Below are 21,243 nucleotides of genomic sequence, written 5' to 3' on the forward strand. Positions count from 1 at the left end.
GTTTTTTGCATTTATCTAACCTATACAAATGTTATGTATTACTCAATTATTGTTACTTGAAATAATTTGATTTCATTGATTATTGGCACAGGTTGCCATGGGTCTAATTCAATACACATCCTCATTGTGCTCCTGTTCTCTGTCTTGCCCCATGTTAAATTGTTTAATCTTGGCTTGTATTTTTCCAGATGAGTCACATCATTATTACAGTTTGAGGAGTTTGTCTTAAACCATTAAATTCATCTAATCTTTCAGGGATGTGTATAAGTCCATTTTATCCAAGCTTTTCAAAGAATAGTTGTATAAGAAGAGGATTTTCTTCAATAGTTCCAGGTTATTCTCTGAAAGAAAGCAGTTGCATACCTATTTCTCTTTGAGTGTTGAGGAGAATCTGTATCTTTTATAAATACATAGGGAAAAATTGGTTTCAGGCTAGTCCTTTTCCCATCCAACCAGAGCCTTATTATCTTGCAACATGTTTCTTTTTCAGCGGCACAGGTCCACCCATTGTCTTTATATGTATGTTGCTAATCACACTGTGTACCCACTCCACTTCGGCGCCACTGCTTCCCCCATCTCTGCCCAATCTACACTAGATATCTTTCTTTACAAGGTCAAACTCAAGTTCCCACTCCTTTTGGCAACTGTTTGCATCTTCCCAAAGATTAAAAAAAAAAAAATTTAGCAAATTGCAGTGGGAAAGGGCTAAAAGAGATGAGATTGTTCAAGCTACAGAAGAATTCAAGGGAGAAACAATATATCAAAAATGCACATGAAATTTAAATAATACTCTTCTAACTCAGCTAAAAATATGACTAATTTTAAAGTATAATATTCTATATACTTCTTACAGCAATATTCAAGTATATGATTATGGCTTTCAGTATAAAATAATGTGAACTCTACTATAAAACCAGTACTATTATTGAGTTTACTTTAATGACTAAATAAGAAAATATTTATAATTAGTTTCTCTATTACAGGAACATAAATGGATTCTCCTAGGAGCTAGGCTATGCTTTAAAGTTTAGCTATATTCCTAGTTTACATCATCCTCTCTACAATAATGATTTCAATTTTGATTTATTTTGGAGATACTTAGCTCATTATTAGTAAAAAAAATAAAACCAGGTACCTGAAATAGTACCTGAAACAAAATCACCATGTCTGAATCTGTGGAATGTGAGATGATGATATTTACTTGTTGTTAAACATCAGGAAACACTATTATTTCAAACTATAAATGATTGTATGGTGGGAACCAGATGATCTTCATTTCTGATGAAGAGAAACACTAGCAAGAAATTGTGTAAATTATAGCAGGATGGATTTAGGTTAGATAGGGAGATAACTTAATGCCAATGTGATGAAGTAGAAGAATTCATTGCGAGTGATTCTATGGAGAATGTTTATGATAATTTTTTACAAAGGGCCGATTTAAAGGGTAGTTTATCATTCTAAAGAGGAAAGATGGATGGAATTGAATGTGAAAAGCTACTTATTGAAGAATTACCTTCTTGGGCACTGTGTTAGGTGCTTTGACATACAAATATCAGTATGTCTCAGGCTTCATCCCTGAGGACAATTGTCATCTTATAAAGACATAAAACAATTCATAGTTTTCTGTAGCTAAAAATCTCAAAATAGCAGCAGTTTAAAGAAAGAAAAATTCATACAAAATCTGAGGGGAAAGGAAAAGATTGATAGGAATGCTGATAGGTGTGACATCCTGATAGGACGGTGGTGATGAAAACCACCATGCTGCTGATGGGGCTGGTGAACTGGAATACCCCTGTATTTCCACTCGGAGTTCGGAATTTATTGAGAAATAAGAGCAAGTGATCAGACTGATGGAAATCAAAGTATGGGTTTTATTACTGAAAAAGTCTACCTGGGGATTGTTTGGGGAAAAGTAAATAAGGAAACAGAAAGAACATGGTCATTTCAATACCTTCCATCCCAGAGATTGGAGTGGAAGTTTCTTCCCCTCTGGATGAACCTTGAAGATGCAATGTTGCCTTTTCACACAATAGTGGGGATTTTGTGGTTACTCTGGTAGATGATACCTAGATCACTAAAGAATCTGATTGGGTAATATCATGATCAAAATTGTGCTATGTGGAAATGAATCTGGCTCTTGAGTGCTACAGAAACTGGAGAAGGTTAATTAGGACAATTGCAGGAAAATTGGTAGGATAACATGTAGGAGACATTTTAGGTCTCTTGAGAATGATGACATTAAGAATAAAAAAGAGATAATGAGTGGCAGAGACACAGAAATGCCAGAATCTCTAGAACTTGGCAACTGACAAATAAGGCTAATGAAAGACAGGGAGGAGGTAGATACCTGGAATTTTAACCCTGGTTCATTTTGGAAGATGGTTACAGTAGGAAAATCAGGAAGAATTGATATTGGTGAAGAACTAAATTAATCCAGAATCCACCCTGGGCATGTTTAGTTGGTGCTGTCAGTAAAAGAAAATCTGTTTAACTCAACAACTATTTATTGAACACCTATTATGCATAAGCCACATAAGAAGAGGGCAGAAATAAATTGATGTTCTTTGAAAGAAAAGGACATTAAATCCTGGCCTTTGAAACCAAGATATATCATTTTGAGATGGGATTTGGAATGTGTATATGATTTTATTGGCACTTTTATTACACAAGAAATATGTTTATGATAGAAAAACGAGAACATGCAGGTAAATAGAGAAAAGAATTTATAACTGAATCACTGAAGATAGTTGATATCTATTTATACATATATGCAAATCCATAAATAAATGGAATCCTGTTTTTTATAAACTTTAATAAAATACTTGTTATTAGCATAACTGGGGGATATTTACATACATTCTAACAAGCAGAAGGGCACGCGGTTAAGGAGAACAGAGTAGCCTCATTTAGCTGGGGAGCATGGTCCTGGGTGGGCGAATCACGTGGACGCTGCAGGAGGATGGAAGGCATATGGCAGCATCCACTGTGCTGGTGGGTTTTCCATCACACAGGTTCTTAGTTCCATATTCTTTTGTGGATGACTTTTTAAACATTATGTCTTTCCCCAACTGCTAGGCTTAATTTTGTGCCTAATTTGTCATTTGCGAACAAGCTGACGGTGCTTGCCTACCTTTCAGCTATATGCCTACGCCACAACAGCAGACGGTTACGCCCCGGAGTACCCACTCCCCTTGCTATTCAAAGTGGAAGATGATAACGATAATGCTCCGTATTTTGAAAACAAAGTGACTGTCTTTAGTGTGCCTGAAAATTGTCGAACTGGTAAGTCCACATGGCAGGAAAACACTAGATTTTTGCTTTGATTCAGTTCCTCCGTAATGTTTTAAACACAATTATGCAAAAACACTTAAAAATGCTTGAATGCCAAGGATATTCTATATAAAACTTTGTAATCTTCGAAGAGCATATACTCTTCAAAGGCAAACCTTTTTGTGCTCATTTTTGCTATGCACAGGTACAAGGCAGCTAATACATGAAGTTACCAACTTTGTTAGATTAATCCACAATGCATATGAGTGTGTCACAGAAATGCTATTCATATTTTCTATTTTGACCATGTACATGGGTGTCACAGATGCATTCATAAAGCAATAAATAATCTGAGTCTTTAAAAAGTTTCAATACATTTTCAAGGACCCAGAAATATATCATCTCATGGAAATGTTTATCTGACTTTTAACAATATATACATATATTTCCTTGGCAAATTGGTTTGATGTTATAGGCAGCCAGGATTGTGACCTAGGCACATCAGTGGGCATAAGACTATCCAGTTTATTTTAAAAATAAAAATGTTACAAGAAATGCCTCCTCCATTCTCTTGTCATTATGTATGTATGCATGTTTAACATTGTTCTTTCATAGTTAGTGGTTTGCTAAAGCAACATTTCTCATACGTGGATGTCTGGGCTGTAAAGCTTGTCTAAATGGTACTCAGACTGCTACATAATGCTTGTCTTACATATACTAATGATTACTTGCATATATTAACAATTCAGCATATTTATTAAAATACCAAGGTATAAAATCTTTGTTATCGTATTCAAAGCTGTGCTATTCCTCTCACTAACATTATCAAGTTGGCCCATAAAAGAACCAAGACCTTGCAGAGAAGGTCCCATCCAAAAATGGTCTGTGAACTGGGGTGGTGGGTTGGGGGGGAAAGATTTGAGAACCACTCTTACCAAAGGTGGTGTGCATCTTCCCAGACATGTGGCATATAAATCCTGTTATTCAAAATGCCCACATCGTTGAAATTTCCAAGTGAGGGGAGCTTGGAGTTTGGGAGAGCGCTTAAGACACTCCACCTGTTTGTAAATTCAATGTACTTGTCATTTTGGGGAGAATAGGCTACAACCATAGCTTGCTTGTTTGTAATTCAATTATATGGCTCTTTTAAGTTGTTGACAATATGGGATTTATCTGAACAGGAACTTCGGTGGGACAAGTGACTGCCATAGACCTCGATGAACCTGACACTCTCCATACTCGTCTGAAATATAAAATCTTACAGCAAATCCCAGATCATCCAAAGCATTTCTCCATACATCCAGACACGGGTGTCATCACCACAACTACACCTTTGCTGGATAGAGAAGTAATGAACTGATTACCTAATTTTGCAGTCACTAAACTATATTCACACTGATAATGAACTCCCAGAGGAGTCTGACCACCTCTCCAAGCTTGCTTCCATACAGGCTGTGCTTAGGGCTTCTCTGGATACTTCCTTTGTGTCTACCAAGATTTGGGGAAGGTACAAGGAATTAGATAAGTTCTTACTTAAGATCATTGACCTGATGTGCTGTGTGGATGTGAAATAGCTTTAAATTTTGAGATTTTGTTAGACATATCAGGTTTCTATTGTACTGACTAGCGAATCTCTTGTTCTGTATTTATATTTAAGGTGGCCTTTCTTTTTTTTTTTTTTTGTAAAAAGATAAAAAAAGGAATGTAAAATAATCAGAGCCTACACATGGCTATGAGAATTGCAAGTTATAGGAAATAGAAGTGTTCATCAATATACCTTTTTCTTTCTTTTTTTTTTCAGCATTGTGATACATACAAGTTAGTCATGGAAGTGCGAGACATGGGGGGCCAACCTTTTGGTTTATTTAATACAGGAACAATTACTATTTCACTTGAGGATGAAAATGATAATCCACCATATTTTACCGAAACTTCTGTGAGTATATCTTTGTATTCATTTACCTAGGTTCATTTACTTTTTCAAAAAAACACACAAGGAATTTGGTAGTTCTGTGAGATTACGTATTTTGGTTTTAAGAGCTACCACTGACAGATAACATGTAAAAAATATGATTTCTGTAAAAGTAATTGAAGAACCAGTTATTTCTAAATGCTAGGGAAAAAAACTACTCTTTTGGCTATCTAAGGGCTTCTTTGTCCTTGATGTTGTTCATGTATTCACCATTTTCTTGGATGCCAAGTTCTGTTATTGGATGCTTTGGATTTAAATTTATTTTATAGAGTACAGGAAAGGATGCCTTGGATTTAAATTTATTTTATAGAGTGCAGGAAAAGAGGCCCTCTCTCTCTCTCTCTCTGGTATCCTTTGCACTTCAACTTCCTAAGGTGCAAAAGAGATTAGCTTTATATCCTCTGCTTTGCTGGGACATCAATAAGTACAGTGTGGCCCTCCCATTATCTATATGCAGATCCTCCCAGCATCATGTATGAGTGAAATTTCCCTTAGGAAGTACACAGTACAAGAAATATATATAGGATGACACTTCCAGGAAATGGCTCTTCTTTCCTGAACTTTTAGTAAGTGATCATTTTTTCATTAATCTATACCAGAGTACAAGTTAGAGAAGAGAAAACCTTCAGTGATAGGCACATTCATACAATGTTTTATATGAATCCCTACAATTTGTAAGGATATGTTTATCCCATAGTTTATTTGAGAAAATGAAAAGTCAGTTAAGTAATTTGCTTATGATCTCATACATATAGATGATGTAAGAGGAAAAACTGGGATTAGAATCAAGATCTGTTATACTCCAAAGGCTATGAGGTTATCATCCTTCTTTGAATTCATTTTACATTTCTAGAAGATTCTGGTTTACTACTTTTTTAAATCTTTTAATATAATATGCTTCTGTAGCTATATTTCTTTTTTGGAGGGAAGAGGAAAAAATGTGATTTAATTTCTCAAAAAAAGGAAAAACGTTTTCCTTAAAATGTCTGCTAAGGAATCAGAAGTAAATTAAAAACAAAAATTGGCATAATAACAAGTCATCCAGTAATAATAAGAAATCAGTGTAGGTTATAATTATCTATAAATGTTGAAGGCTTAATATGTTAATATAAAAGGGGCCATAGGCTATAATTATTGAGGAGATTCAGAATAGAGACAAATCTGAGGGCTTGAGTGATTTCAGAGAAGTTTAGAAGTTAAGACATGAATTAGTCTTTGAAGAATGGATAAGATTTGAGAAAGCAGTTTAGTGAGGAAAGAAGTAATCTATGCATGAAATTTGTAAATTCTTTCCAATTTATGATGGCATGTTCCCATATAACTTTATTTTCTTTTCCTTTAAATGTAGAAAATCATGTTGTTAAAGGTATGAATTTATCATAACAAGAGGCAATTGTTTTAGTATTTTACAGAAGTAGAAGAAAACAGAATTGACGTCGAGATTTTACGAATGGCGGTACATGACCAGGACTTGCCTTACACTCCTCACTCAAAGGCTGTCTACAAGATCCTACAGGGAAATGAAAATGGAAACTTCAAAATTAGCACTGACCCCAATACAAATGAAGCAGTCTTGTGTGTTGTCAAGGTAAACAACAACAACAAAACGATCGAGCAATACTTTAAAAAACACTAATGTACACTTGGGCATTGATATCTACATATCTATATCCTACATATTATATATCTCTATAGTACTTCCTGTATGTATATGGCTAGAGAATTGCAATGCAATGCTGAAATGATTTACATTTGTTTACTTAAATATTTTAATTATTACTATTTTACCCTTACTTTTTTTCTTAGAAGATGGGCATTGCAGGCACAAAACACATTGTTCTCTATACATGGGGAAAACCAAGGCAAAGAAATATTGTATTAGTAATCAAATATTAGTCTTAGAAGGAGTCTTAGACACCCACTTGTCCCTTACTTTATAGAACACAAGACAGAGAGAAATGGAAGAACCACTACTGGAAATCAAACCTCTAGATTTTTCAATTGCCTTCATGCTCATATTATACTTTTACTTCTCTATGTTGTATAAGACAGACTATTTATTAAATATTCAGCAGCTATTCCCATTAATCCTCCTATATTTGAGGTAGCCAGTGCTTTGGGATTTTAAAAATTCAGTTGCAATTACTAGTACCCAGAATGATAAACTGAATCTGGTTCCTTTCTCCCTTCCAAGTACTAACCAGGCCTGAACCTGCTTAACTTCTGAGATCAGACATGATCAGGCGTATTCAAGGTGGTATGGCTGTAGACACACCTAGTTCCTTTCTGTGTCCTTCTACCCATTGCCCTTACTAACCTCTGACATATTTTCCCTGATTAATTTCTTAGGGACAGTGTATTTTCTTAGAGGCTACATGCACAAGTTGTACTTTCCTCCTAAGATTTTTAGAAAATGCCCTTTATTATATTGCTTATTCTTTCTCTCACTCACTCTCTTTTTCTTTTTCTTACTGGGCTTTTTTTTTTCTTTTTTATTGTTTTTGTGGGGTCTAGGTTTCTTTCTCTTGCTTTCCTTTTTCTGTTATCTTGACAGATTTCAGTCTCTAATTGTTTAACCATTGTTTCAAGATTCTTTCTTACTCAGTTCAGGACTGAGCACTTTGATTAGGAGCTATACAACCTTAAATATAATAATTTAAAAAAAAACCTAAATATAATATAAGATGCTACTAGATAGTATCACTATAATTTTTACATATACATTCAGAGGAACTGCTCCATTATAACCAAATCTCATGTCCTAGTGGTCTAATTATTTTATATACTTCTTCTTATACTCTTTATATACTTCTGTTGTCTTAGGTATCACTGTTATCCCATTTGATAAATTTGGATTTATTCAAACACTTATTCTGTATTTCTAGTAATATTTAAACTTGTATGAAAAAAACTGAAGGCAGGACCGTCCCGAAGAAAAGTGAGAAGAAAAATTGGTCAAATTGTCAACAGTTTTGCATTTGACAGTGCTTATCATTATAGGTAGTCAACTATTAGTCTTTAACTACGTTAGCACCTGCTTTTGGTAACATTTTATACACAAAAATGATATTCCTTTTTGTGCTAAAACTTGGAATCGTAATTATAAGTCTTCTATATATAGTGTTACAAATTGACTGATTAAAGTATGTTTATTGAACAGGCATTGAACTATGAAGTCAATCACCAGGTTGTTTTGCAAATTGGTGTACTTAATGAAGCACAATTCACTAAAGCAGCAAATTCAAAAACTCCTACTATGTGTACCACAACTGTCACTGTTAAAATTAAAGACCGTGATGAGGGTCCTGAATGCCAACCTCCAGTAAAAGTTATTCAGAGTACAGATGGCCTCCAACCTGGACAAGAATTGCAGGGATACAAAGCTTTGGATCCAGAAACACGCAGTGGTGAAGGCTTAAGGTAAGGTATTCTTCAAAATGACATATTTTGAGATTATATCCACTCTTTGGTTTGAGCATTTACATTTGATTTCTAAAAATTAGGTATAAGAAGATAGGAGATGAAGATAACTGGTTTGAAATTAATGAACACACCGGTAACTTGAGAACTATAAAAGTGCTAGATAGAGAATCAAAGTTTGTAAAAAACGACCGTTACAATGTCTCCGTGGTTGCAATGGATACAGGTGAGTGCAATTTTCTAGAAATAGAGGATATATTTTTAAGGAAATCTGGGGATGAACTTTGTTTACTTTCATATTAGAAGTTCATGCAAAACAGATTTGCATTGATTGCTCAATTTATCGGAGACCACCCAATGTCAGCTCCAGTGCATCAGTAATGCAAAACTAGGAAGCGATGAATGGCCGAAGACATGGTGGCATCCTCCAAGATCTCCATTTTTTTTTAGGAGTACAAATTTGGATTATTATGGTTTGAACTTGTTGAAAGGGTTTAGCCCTCCTAAAACAGTTGGGTTCAAGGTATGTCTGTTCCGAGCCTCTCTTAATGGGCTTACCCTATTTCCTAAGAAATGGTCAAAAGATGACTCAAGTCTTTTGTGGTGGTTTGCAATCCCTCTCCAAGGTTAATCCTAGAAATTACCTTGTGAAGAAATGTCCTTCAAATGTCATAAAGTAGTAATTTCCAAATCCTTTTGAATGTACACTCCTCGTAGTACGCCATTTTTGAATGTGGACCATTACAGTGGGCTACGGTGTATGCCCTGACAGTTTTGTTTGTTTGTTTTGTAATGCAAGTGCCTGCCTGACTTAAGCTTTGATTGCTAAGGCATCAGCTTCGAAGATGGCTATCTGGAATAAACATTGCCAAGCAGACTAGAAAATGATCCAGACCAAATCACAATAGCTCTACCATCCCAAGCTCCTTTGTTTTAGAGCTCTTGCTTGATTTCAGTAACTGACCCCTGCGGCCACTGGTTTTTTCACTTCCGAGTTCTTTAAATTTCTACTCTTATGTCTTAAATTAACCAGTAAAGAGTAAGCTCGAGGAACCCTCAGCCCCCACTCTTGACCCCAATAAAAGCAGTATCCCAGGCTTGCTTTTTTTCTCCCTGCCCCCCACAACCTCGCTGTGTGGCCCCGGGAGTGCCACATAATTTCCGGGACGTGTAAGTAATAAACCTTTTTTTTCCCCAAAGTTTCCTGATGGTTGGGACACCTTGCAATCATATAAGAACCACAAGGGCCAGTCTAGCCACAAAATTGTTTATCTACGGGCTGAGAGCCACACACAGCAACCTCCTTATATTTACTAGTATGTTTGTATACATGTGCTACTAGGCTAATGTATGCACCATAAAAATGCACAAACAAGCACTTGTAAAGTACTATTTCCATGTGCCAAAAATATCTAGTTTTCAAAATCTAAAAGAAAAACTAAATGACCTTCCCTTCCTCTTGATACCTCTCACACAGGCTTTTAATGTAGTTCTTTCAATGTAGGTAGGAAAAAAAAACTACTAAAGAATGGAGAAAACATTAGCTGAGAAATATCGTTAATGTTGTGGCCACTCTAAAACCCTGGGTGATTTGCTACTCCTGCATAAGCAAAAGTGAAAGCTGAATGGTTTAAAAGCACAATTATGATGTCAAAGAAGGATTTACATTTACTCGTTTATTTCACAAACGTTGATAGTCTAGTAAGTTCCAAGTACTAGGCAAATTACCATGGAAACTAGAATTTAGAAGACAAGGCCAAATTCTCATATGATATGAAAGAAAGGATTACTATATTCTCATAAGAGGTTCTTGGTATGACAACTTTCCCCATAAAAGATTGTATGGATATCATAAGAAGTAGAAATTAGTTAAGAGCTGCCCCGATTAAAGGATAAAGGGGAGTTTTGCAGAAATGAGGACGCTTAGCTAGCGACGGGAAAATGAAATACTATTTGAAGAGAAGGAAAAAACAGAGAATAGAAATATAAGAAATTAACTTTGTCTTTTGTTGCTAAAAATACAAGGAAATGAAACGCCAAATCTTTAAGAATCTATGCCCCAGGCTCATGGATAACCTAGGTGTGCTCACGAAGAAGTAAAGACATGGATGTCATAGACATTTTACTGTAAGACCACATGGTGACATCAATGCTTTTGTGTATTTGAACTTTAATCCATTAATATATACTTCCAAGGACCAAATATATAATGTTATGTTTCCACATAAACGTTTAGTTTTGGTGCTCATAAATATTTCAAGTTGATGACCTAGACTAGACTTTCTTCTAGCTTTCTTTGAATCCAATTTCTTTACTTCTGTTTCTCGTGTCAGTCTTCTTTGTCAAGCAGACCGGTTTCCCTGCTGTCATTCTAGAAAGCAGTTTTATGCACCCTCTGCCTAGGATAGCTCTGCCCCTCCTTTTGAAATTCAGGTCCCTTAACTTCTTCAAATGAATGACAGTCACATCTTCTATGACTGTTTCCACTTGCCTGTGTTCAGTTCTTCTCTTAATACCTCTTAAGTTTCCCTTCCCTGGGGATGATATGTTAATTATCACAAGTAATGTATCTTTTCTATAAAAGGGTGTTTCAGTGCTTCTCATTTATATCACGTTCCTCTAACGAATTGTGCTAATTAACTCACATCTTTGTTAGTTTGCTGATTTTGAAGTTGTTACTTGTATTCAAATTTATCTACAAATTTCTGGCCGTATCAAAATGTTTATATCCTATTGCAGATTTCTTATTAGAAGAGCTGTATCTCTCTTTTATTTCTAGATATTGTAAAATTTGTTCAGATAGAATAATTTTTAAAGAGGTATATAAAATAGTGGACTTTTGTGAAGTAATTTAAAAATAACTTTTAATAAATTAATTTTGTAGTTATTCAACAGAAAATCATCACTGAAATATACTACAAGATATGGCTTAAGTGTTATTTCAAATTAAAAATGGATTATATTTGCATATGATTTATAGTGGTCTTTATGATAAATGCTGAATTTATCTTATGTTCCAAATTTAGACCAGCATTCGAAGCAAAAAAATGAGAAACTGTATCAATTATTTTTCTGTTCATTTCAATTTTGAAAGCTTACCATTTATCGTAGTTTATTATCTTCTCACAAATGGTAAAATTTAGACATGTTTTTTGAACTTCATTATCTCTTAAACACAAATAATGGGCAATATTTTCATTAAAGATATTGAGACTTAAGGTGTAAAGCATTAGGCCAGTAACAGTGGCCATCTGCAGATGAGTAATAGCTCCTAGGCCAAAAACGTATTTATTGAATTAGGGAGGGGGTGCAAACTTATTTTTATGGTTTGTTCAACTAAGTTTTTTGTAAAGTATAAAATAGTAATTGCATTATGTTCGAGGCGTTAGTATGAAGTTATAAGTTAGCCAAGAAATGCTAGGCAGATCATTAGGCTCTCAAGATGAACATGACTTAGCTCTTAGGATGAACAGGTTCACAGTTCAGTGTGTGAGGCGGTGATGAGCGAAGTGTTCTGAGAAATCAAACGAGAATATTGCTACCATTGTCCATAGATGTCACGGCAAGTTTCAAGAGGAGTTATCTGAGTGGATTCTTGAAGGGTAACAAAGTATTACGAGGCAAAGAGAAAGAGAAAAGTAGTCCCAGCAGTGGCAACAGAATGTACCAAAGCAAACAGCAAAGAGTGCACCTAGTGGGTTCGATGAGAAGTTTTACAAAGTTCAAGCCAAGAGTATGTGAGGAAATGAGTCAGAAGAGGAAGTCAAAGGAAGTGATTGATGACCAAATGTGAAGTTTTTGTATATTCAAGATGAATATATGCTCTTCACAAAGAAATCTGTAAGAAATCAATTTCATTTTCAAGCGGCTGTTCTGTAATGACATTGCTCATAATCTCATGCCTTTTCATTTCAAAAAGCAGCTCAAGATAACATCTGATAGAGCCATCAATCTTCAAGGAAGAGTGACATATCACTATTTTGTATTTGTAGCAATGGTATTTGTGATCCAGAAGTATGTGAAAATCAAGTTCAGACAGCCACTAGAAAGCAAATGTCAGCTGTGTATCACAGAAATGTTGAAAATAAGTTTTTAAGTGAAGAAATATCCTATTTTTTATTTTTCTTAGATGGCAGATCTTGCACAGGAACATTAGTAGTTCGTTTGGAAGATTATAATGATCACCCACCACAAATTGATACAGAAGTGACAATTTGTCAGCATGCTAAGGATTATGCTGTTCTGAAACCTGTAGATGCTGATGGACCCGAGAATGGTCCACCTTTTCAATTCTTTCTGGATAATTCTGCCAACAAACTTTGGAATTTAGAAACAAAGGATGGTATGTAATTATGCTAAATCTTCTAATCAGTGGGAACTTAAGATGGCTGATGGTTTTGACATTCACCTTAGTTCATTATGATAAATAAACATTCATATTAGGAAATTATTTTATTGATCCCCCACAAAGGATAATACCTTGTTTTTAAATTTATCACTATTATTATTATTTTAAAAGCTCTTGTTAGCATTTAATGAATCTCCCTCCACATGGCTTCAAGCTACCAGGACACAGACCTACCCCACCCCCTGCCGCCACACACACACACACACACACACACACACACACACTCTTAATCTTCTCCTCCACTCTTCCACTGAAGAATCTGACTTTCACGATGGCAGGCTGTTTGGGGAGCTTTCCTTCTCCAAAACTTTGCAGTAGCCGGGGCGCAGCACATCAGTGATAGGAGCATCTCCAGTCTTGTTTTGGGCAGCATTTACCCGTGTCTGCTCACTGCCCCAGGTCCACAGTTTGTCAAGGTCGACAGTTGGGCGGAAGCTCTGGTTCCTCTTTAAGTGGTAATGCCTCATACTAAGTTTTCCAAAGTGACCTGGGTGATACTTGTCAAAGTTGATCTGGTGGTGAAGCAGGCATGTCCCAGCATCACCCCCGCCTCCTGGGTGCTTCCAGTGTTAGCCCATGCGGCCATGGCCGTGGCTCATGTGGCCCCCAAAGTTTCTGGGTTTTCCTCAGTCTGGATGGCATGTTGGCAGCCCAGACAAAAGAGCAATACCTTACCTTTTAAAAGCAATGGATAATATATTTATATTTAGACTCTTGTTCCAAATATCTTCTAAGAAAACACATCAATCCATTTTAATATAATATTTGAGTAATGTTAAATATACGTTAGTCTAATGTAAGTGTAGAGCAATATTAATTCATTTTCCTGGTTTTTCAAGAAATCAAGATCATTTTTAAGAAATAAAAATGAGGGGCACCTGGGTAGCTCAGTAGGTTAAGTGTCTGTTGGACTTTTGATTTCAGTTCAGGTCATGATCTCAGGGTTGTGAGATTGAGCCCTGTTTTGGGCTCCATCCTGGGCATGGAGTTGCCTTAGGATTCTCTCTGCCCCTCCTCTGTCTCCATCTCTCCCTCTCAAAAAAGAAAGAAAGAAAGAAAAAAGAACCACTAGAGTTTTTCCTTTAAGCTAAATTCTGCACCTTCAACCCCCTACCCTACCCCAAGCATACCAAGTAGGAATAATACTGCGATTGAAAGGTCATATCAATATACATTCTGTCTTTTTTTCTCTAGGTAAAACTGCCATTCTTCATCAGCAGCAAATTCTTGATTATAACAATTATAATGTGCCTGTCATAATAAAAGATAGACATGGTTTACATGCAAAACACATGTTAACGGTGAGAGTATGTGACTGTACAACCCCATCTGACTGTAAAATGAATTTTAAAACTGTGAGAGATGTTAAGCCAAACGTAATACTTGGAAGATGGGCTATTCTTGCGATGGTGTTGGGTTCCGCACTGCTGTTATGTAAGTATAATTATCTAGAATGTGTTAGTTGAAGGCTTATCTAATATTTAAAATATATATATGGTAGTTCTTTATTTAATGACCTTTATAGTCTTTAGTAAATGTGTCCTTTTAAAACTATTATGTATACTATGTGACTGGGGGTTTCAATTCACAGAAGAAACATATCAGTAAGAGCAGATTAAATTTAAACCAATTTTAAGGTGTACACTTAGTTCTTCCAATAAGAAGGTGTGAGACACTGGATAGATCATTTCCTCTTCTTTGAGCTCATTTTTCCACAAGTATCATAAAGAGGTTGGTTAAGATTCCCTCCCATACAAAACATAGTCTTTTAACCACCAAGTTTATGCACAGGAAGAATTAGTGAAGAGTACTTACAAAATTCACATAGATGTTTATGCTCACTGTTATTAATGAAGGGATTTAACATACATCTTTTTTTAAAAGATTTTATTTATTTATTTGACAGAGAGAGACAGCGAGAGAGGGAACACAAGTTGGGGGAGTGGGAGAGGGAGAGTCAGGCTTCCCGCCGAGCAGGGAGCCCGATGGCGGGGCTCGATCCCAGGACCCTGGGATCATGACCCGAGCCGAAGGCAGCTGCTTAACCAACTGAGCCACTCAGATGCCCTGATTTAACATACATCTTAAGAAGACTCCAATGAAGCGTGACTGGCTGGCTCAGTCAAAAGAGCACACAACTCTTGATCTCAGGGTTGTGAGTTTGAACCCCATGTTGAGTGTAGAGTTACTTAAAAATAAATAAATAAACTTAAAAAAGAAAGAAAATTGGAATTCTGAAAAAAAAAACAAAAGACTCCTGTTAGTGGAAAATGGTCATATGGTGAGCCACTGAGGAAAACAATACATACATGCAAAGGATGTTAAGATTTTGCATTCTGCGAACTTTTTTTCAAGATGCAAAAGTGATGGAAATCATTGCCCACACTTCTTTCATCTCTTCTTCCCACTCACCTTCCCTCAAGCCTTCCTCTCTTTTTCAATAATTTATTTGACTACAGAACCTATTTGCATTTACAGACCTTCCCCATAGTCTTTACTGTGTCCTAATTCATTGATTTGAGTTTCAGGTTAAACTGGACGTTCCCCTTAGCACAGTGATTACACTTTCAAAACTGGGCACAGATTTTATGTAACTGCCTTTCATGTTTGTATTTAGGCCTAATGCCCTTTGAGTGTGTTCTGTATGGATTTGAATTATCAATAATACTAGCTTAAATTTCAATCAAAGGGAGTTACTATTTCAGTGTGGAGGAAATAAGAGAAACATTTAAGTTAATTCCGGACTTGGGAAGAGACCTATTAATAAACTATGCTCACTTCATCCTTCTTACTTTTAATTGATCTTTTTCTCATTTAGCCTAATAACATAATCTCAATAAGACAGTGATGGTCTATATACTGATATATTTGTTAATATTCTGTTTTAAATTTCATGACCCAAAGGGATCTTAATTTATAGAACAAATTCTTTAAAGTTCTGCAAAGAAACTTTTAAAATATCATGATTTAAATGATATACACCAGCATGAAAAAATGCTATTTTACTTAAATACTTTTTTTATTTTTTAGGTATTCTGTTTACTTGTTTCTGTGTTACTGCCAAGAGAACAGTAAAGAAATGTTTTCCAGATGTAGCCCAGCAAAATTTAATTGTGTCAAACACTGAAGGACCCGGAGAAGAAGTGATGGTAAATTAGATTTCACTTCCGAATGAATTGTATGGTGATCCAATGATAACAGCTGATTATTACATAATAATAGTAATAATAATAACAACTAATGTTTATTGAGCACTTACTATGCCAAGCAGAACTCCACCTGCTCTGCATGCGTTAACTCGTTTTTTTTTTTTTAAGATTTTATCTATTTATTTGAGAGAGAGAGAGCAAAACAGAGAGAGCACATGTGGTGGGGAGGGGCCGAAGGAGAGGGAGAAGCAGATTCCCCGCTGAGCAGGGAGCCCAACGTGGGGCTTGATGCGGGGCTTGATCTCAGGACCCTGAGATCATGACCTGAGCCAAAGGCAGATGCTTAACCAACTGAGCCACGAGGCATCCCTGGGTTGACTCATTAAACTTCATAATTCTATTGTATTAGTTTCATAGGACTGCAAAGAATCACAAACTGGTAGTTCCTTGACTTAGGGCAGCATAAATCAAATCTTCATATGGCATTCTTCTCCCTGTGTGCATGTCCGTGTCCAAATTTCACCTTACCCACCCTGAGTGTGGCCTTATCTTAATTTAACTAAATACATATGTAATGACCTACTTTCAAACAAGATCACATTCTAAGGCATTGAGGGTTAGGGCTTCAACATAATGAATTTTGATGGGAAAGAAATGAAAGGATATTGTTAGTTTCAACTTGATTCACTCATTTTATAACTCTACCTTTATTTTTAGGAAGCAAATATTAGACTCCCCACACAGACATCCAACATTTGTGACACAAGCATGTCTGTTGGCACTCTTGGTGGCCAAGGAGTCAAAACACAGCAAAGCTTTGAGATGGTCAAAGGTGGCTACACTTTGGATTCCAGCAAAGGAGGTGGACATCAGACCTTGGAATCTGTCAAGGGAGCAGGACAGGGAGTGATGGAGCCTGGCAGATACACTTGTACTGACTGGCACAGCTTTACCCAACCTCGGCTTGGCGAGGTGAGTGCCAATGTCTTCGAGCTCCTATTCCATGAAAGTTAAAAATGATGTATAAATCAGGATTTCCCAAAAGTTTTACTCCTCAGGCACGTGGAACTCATCACCTTTTGAGTCTTTAATTATCATAGATACGGATTTCAGGCCCAAGCCCAAAGGGAAAAATGATCTTTTCAAGTTTAATTTTTAAAATAAGGTTTACAAAACTACACAACTATCTAGGAATGGCATATGTATACATGTTTAGGAAGTGTAAGAAGACTGGCAGCTTCTTCTGTAAAAATTACCAGGAAAATCACCTGGAATGAAAGATTTGTATAGAGTGATGCATGGATCATAATTTATAAACATTTTTTAGTGTACTGAATCCTCTGTGTAGTTATGAAGGCCTGGCTACCAACATCAACCAGACAGACTGTTCAGCTTTTATTTTGGGTTTTAGTTCCTTGTTTTAGGTTCAGAGTAATCAATATTGGTTATTGTTAGCCAGTTGAATACATTACATTATTGTCACTATGTAACTGTTTATAAACAGAAGCCTATATTTGTTCCCCCAAATATGTGAAGAAGCTGAAAAGATACATTGGAACTGTACAGATCTTATGTTCAAATGGGAAACTGTAGGTTAGCTTTGTAATATGTATCTTTAATTTTCATAAATGTGTTCACGAGGAGCATTTATGTATCTGCTGTATTTTCAGAATGAATATAATACACACCAATCATGTGCATTTTTTATATGTAGGAATCCATTAGAGGACACACTCTGATTAAAAATTAAACAGTAAAAGGTAAATCAAAGACATTATTTTTATGCTAATATGTTTAGGTGTCTTTAAAAAAATAATAAAATGTGCTCTTTTTTGATACAGAAGGTGTATCTGTGTGGACAAGACGAGGAGCATAGACATTCTGAAGACTACGTGCGTTCGTATAACTATGAAGGAAAAGGGTCTATGGCCGACTCTGTAGGCTGTTGCAGTGATTGGCAGGAAGAAGAAGGGCTTGAGTTTCTAGATCATCTGGAACCCAAATTTAGGACGCTAGCAAAGACATGTGTAAAAAAATAAATGTGTTTTAACAGAGAAACATCTACAAATGCATATGTAGGAATTTACTGAATGTAAAATGATAGCAGCATCTGCTAGTATGTTTGTTTATTGAAAGTAAACTTTGAGTCATGTATAGATAAGGATACTATAAATACAAAGCTCCCCTAAATTCTCCTCGTCTGATATAACTTCCATATTCGCTAGAAAGAAAAGTTTCATGTGTTAATTTTCTTTTATATGCATGTATATATTGCCCTTTTCAGGACTCTACCAATGTGCGTTCTTGCATCTTCTATTCGAAAACTTACGTTACTCTCTATGCTATGGAAGTGTGTGGTGGGAGAGCTGGGTATTGTCGAAGCAAATGAAAAATGAATTTTAATTTGAGATGAAAATTAAATATTTTCTTCAAAATTCTGGGGAGATTGCTCTTAGAAATATTCTTAGAAATACTGTCTTTGGTGCCAGAGAATTGATTCTTCTACCTGAGTGGCTATGTATTGAAGGACTTTTAAGTATTCTTTGGTGCAGTCTTCAATTTGGTGAATAAGTATTCATTTCTCACTGCACTTTTCACACTGCAGAGGTGCTCCCAGCACTGTTTGCTTTCAGGAGCCTTCAGCGCTTGGTCCTTGGATCTCTGCCCATATGGATGCATAATCCGGTTCCTACAGCTTCTACATTTGTTGGAAAGGCATGGACCAGAACAAGCCCACAATAACGTGAGCCACAGAGATTTTGTAAGGATCAGATGGGAGGATTTCCAAGAAAGAATTGTAACCTTGATGCCCATGGTTGACTTAGACTCACAAATATGTTTTGTTTGCCCATCAGGATGTACTATTACCTTTTTAAAATATAAATACTTTGGCAAAAACATGCACTGTCTAGTTTGACAGAGGCCCACCATCTTCAAGCATTTGTGAAACGAGCCTGGCAAATATGAGACTTGGAATCCTGATCCACGGTGTTTAGCCTTTTAAATATGCTAAAAATGGAATGAGCATCCATTTTGGAATTTAATACTCTGCCTACCTTGGTAATTACTTTAAGAAAATGGAAAGTCAAAAATAACAAATTTCTAGCATGTAAATGTTAAAACATGGAAATCTATGAAAGCAACACTTAACCAAACAATTGTTGAGTGATGGATAAATGAATGAACGTATGAGTTAATAAATTATTTTGAATGTACAACATTTAAATAGGGTATTATATTGTATTAAAATAGAAAGAAACTACATATTTAAATAATATTTTAATAGTCTTTTGTGCCAAACACTCTAAATTTATAGACAATAACAGTATATATCACATAGAAATTTCTCATTCAGACCAAAAAACTCTTTCATTTTCTTTAATCTATTAGCTAGTAAACTATTGAAAAGGGTGGTTGATTTTTTAAAATTTTGTAATTATTCTTCTTATTCTCAATTACAGCTTCTGATTAAAGCTGTTTCTTGATGTGAAATTGGATATTAGAACAGAATATAAAAGTAGTCTTAATAAATAAATATTTTATTTTATAGGATGTCCACAATGTATGATTTTTATAGCAACTGTGAGTAAAATAATTTTGGGGGGTTAATGCAATTTCTGTTGTCTGAGGTATACATTACTCTGACAATGGTACCTGCTTGGAAATCTTTAAGTATAATATTAAAAATTTGGAAATAAATCATGCCATGTTATATTCTTGCATGTAGGTGCAGAACATTTTCTGAGCAATTAAAAACCATTAGCTGAACATTAACTTATATGTGTTTGTTTATGTTTTCATTTCTTATATTTACTTAAATAGGAAAGAGAAATTTTATATCTGAACATAAAGTACAACTAAAGGCTTAAGGTTAGCAAAATAAGACACTCTAAAAGTATTACCAGAATTGTTAGAAAGTACGGAAAATGAATTTGTATTAAGCAGTTTTGGCTATTTTAAATATTTTCAAAGATTATTAAAATTTATCTTGCAAAGGAACTATGATTTGTCTTTTATTTAGGAAATCCATGTTCTCTGTTTACACTCAAAATTAAATGTTATTTGTATGACTGATAAAATTTATGAAACTCCAACGGCCTGTTTACCAATTTAGTTTGTTAATAAAACATTTTATATTTTTATGGATTATTTCATATAAGTTAATCATCAATTGTCAATAAATAAGTCATTATGAATTGTTCTTCTGAAATTAAATCTATAGTTAGGGAAAATATACAATTAAGTTTTTCTTATCTTGATTCAGATCTCAAAAGTATTCCATGTTGAAAAAAATCCCATGGGTACACCAAGATAGATGAAAATTGATACGATTATTATAAATTAGCTTTGTTAAATACCTCTTTAACTTTACTGAGCTTTCAATTCTCGAGTTTATTAAAAATATTTTATAAAAGTTGATATCTATGCTTATGTTTACTTTTAAAAAATGGAATATGCTGTTATTTGGGAATTGTTCACAATAGATGTTTTAGAGTTGAGGGTTTTTATCATCATAGAAAAGAAAAGCTATCTCCATTTTGTGGTGTCTTAGCTTTAAAAGCCCTGTACGAGTTGAAAATCCTCAATTAGATTAGGGTAATGAAACAAAACAAATTATGTATATTTCTGCATGTCTCTGGTCTCTTATCTGCTTTTCTAATAAATCTGAAGGAACACTGCATTTGTCTTTCTACTTAAACAGGGAAAAGAAAGAGCAGAACGCATTACTAAGAATGGATAGACCCTTGTATATTTTGTATGGTTCAGGAAAATTAAGTGAGCATAATTTTTTTTTTTTAAAGATTATTTATTTATTTATTTGACAGAGAGAGAAATAGCGAGAGCAGGAACACAAGCAGGGGGAATGGGAGAGGGAGAAGCAGGCTTCTTGCCGAGCAGGGAGCCCGATGTGGGACTCGATCCCAGGACCCTGGGATCATGACCTGAGCCGAAGGCAGATGCTTAACGACTGAGCCACCCAGGCGCCCAAGTGAACATAATTTTTAAAAACTCTTTGAAAGGAT

General features: G+C 35.3%; 1 protein-coding gene and 1 pseudogene across 2 annotated transcripts in view; one reads left to right on the forward strand and one right to left on the reverse strand.

The window, feature by feature from the left end:
- DSC1 (desmocollin 1) overlaps positions 1–20,373 on the forward strand; it is a 30,088-nt gene extending 9,715 nt beyond the window's left edge. The window contains exons 6-17 of one of the 2 annotated variants that reach the window (XM_021686078.2): positions 3,138–3,282; positions 4,452–4,618; positions 5,072–5,206; positions 6,645–6,830; positions 8,403–8,662; positions 8,746–8,888; positions 12,792–13,004; positions 14,265–14,504; positions 16,101–16,219; positions 16,937–17,191; positions 17,934–17,979; positions 18,061–18,152. In XM_021686078.2, coding sequence (XP_021541753.1) covers positions 3,138–3,282; positions 4,452–4,618; positions 5,072–5,206; positions 6,645–6,830; positions 8,403–8,662; positions 8,746–8,888; positions 12,792–13,004; positions 14,265–14,504; positions 16,101–16,219; positions 16,937–17,191; positions 17,934–17,969 — 1,899 coding nt within the window. In that variant the 3' untranslated portion in view covers positions 17,970–17,979; positions 18,061–18,152. Of the gene's footprint in view, positions 1–3,137; positions 3,283–4,451; positions 4,619–5,071; positions 5,207–6,644; positions 6,831–8,402; positions 8,663–8,745; positions 8,889–12,791; positions 13,005–14,264; positions 14,505–16,100; positions 16,220–16,936; positions 17,192–17,933; positions 17,980–18,060 lie in introns of both variants that reach the window. The other variant, XM_021686077.2, reaches the window with a different exon arrangement.
- Positions 13,042–13,712, reverse strand: LOC110576855 (annotated as a pseudogene).
- Positions 20,374–21,243: the final 870 nt, after the last annotated feature.

The sequence above is a fragment of the Neomonachus schauinslandi genome, chromosome 14, assembly GCF_002201575.2.
Source record: "Neomonachus schauinslandi chromosome 14, ASM220157v2, whole genome shotgun sequence".
Classification (NCBI taxonomy): Eukaryota; Metazoa; Chordata; class Mammalia; order Carnivora; family Phocidae; genus Neomonachus; species Neomonachus schauinslandi.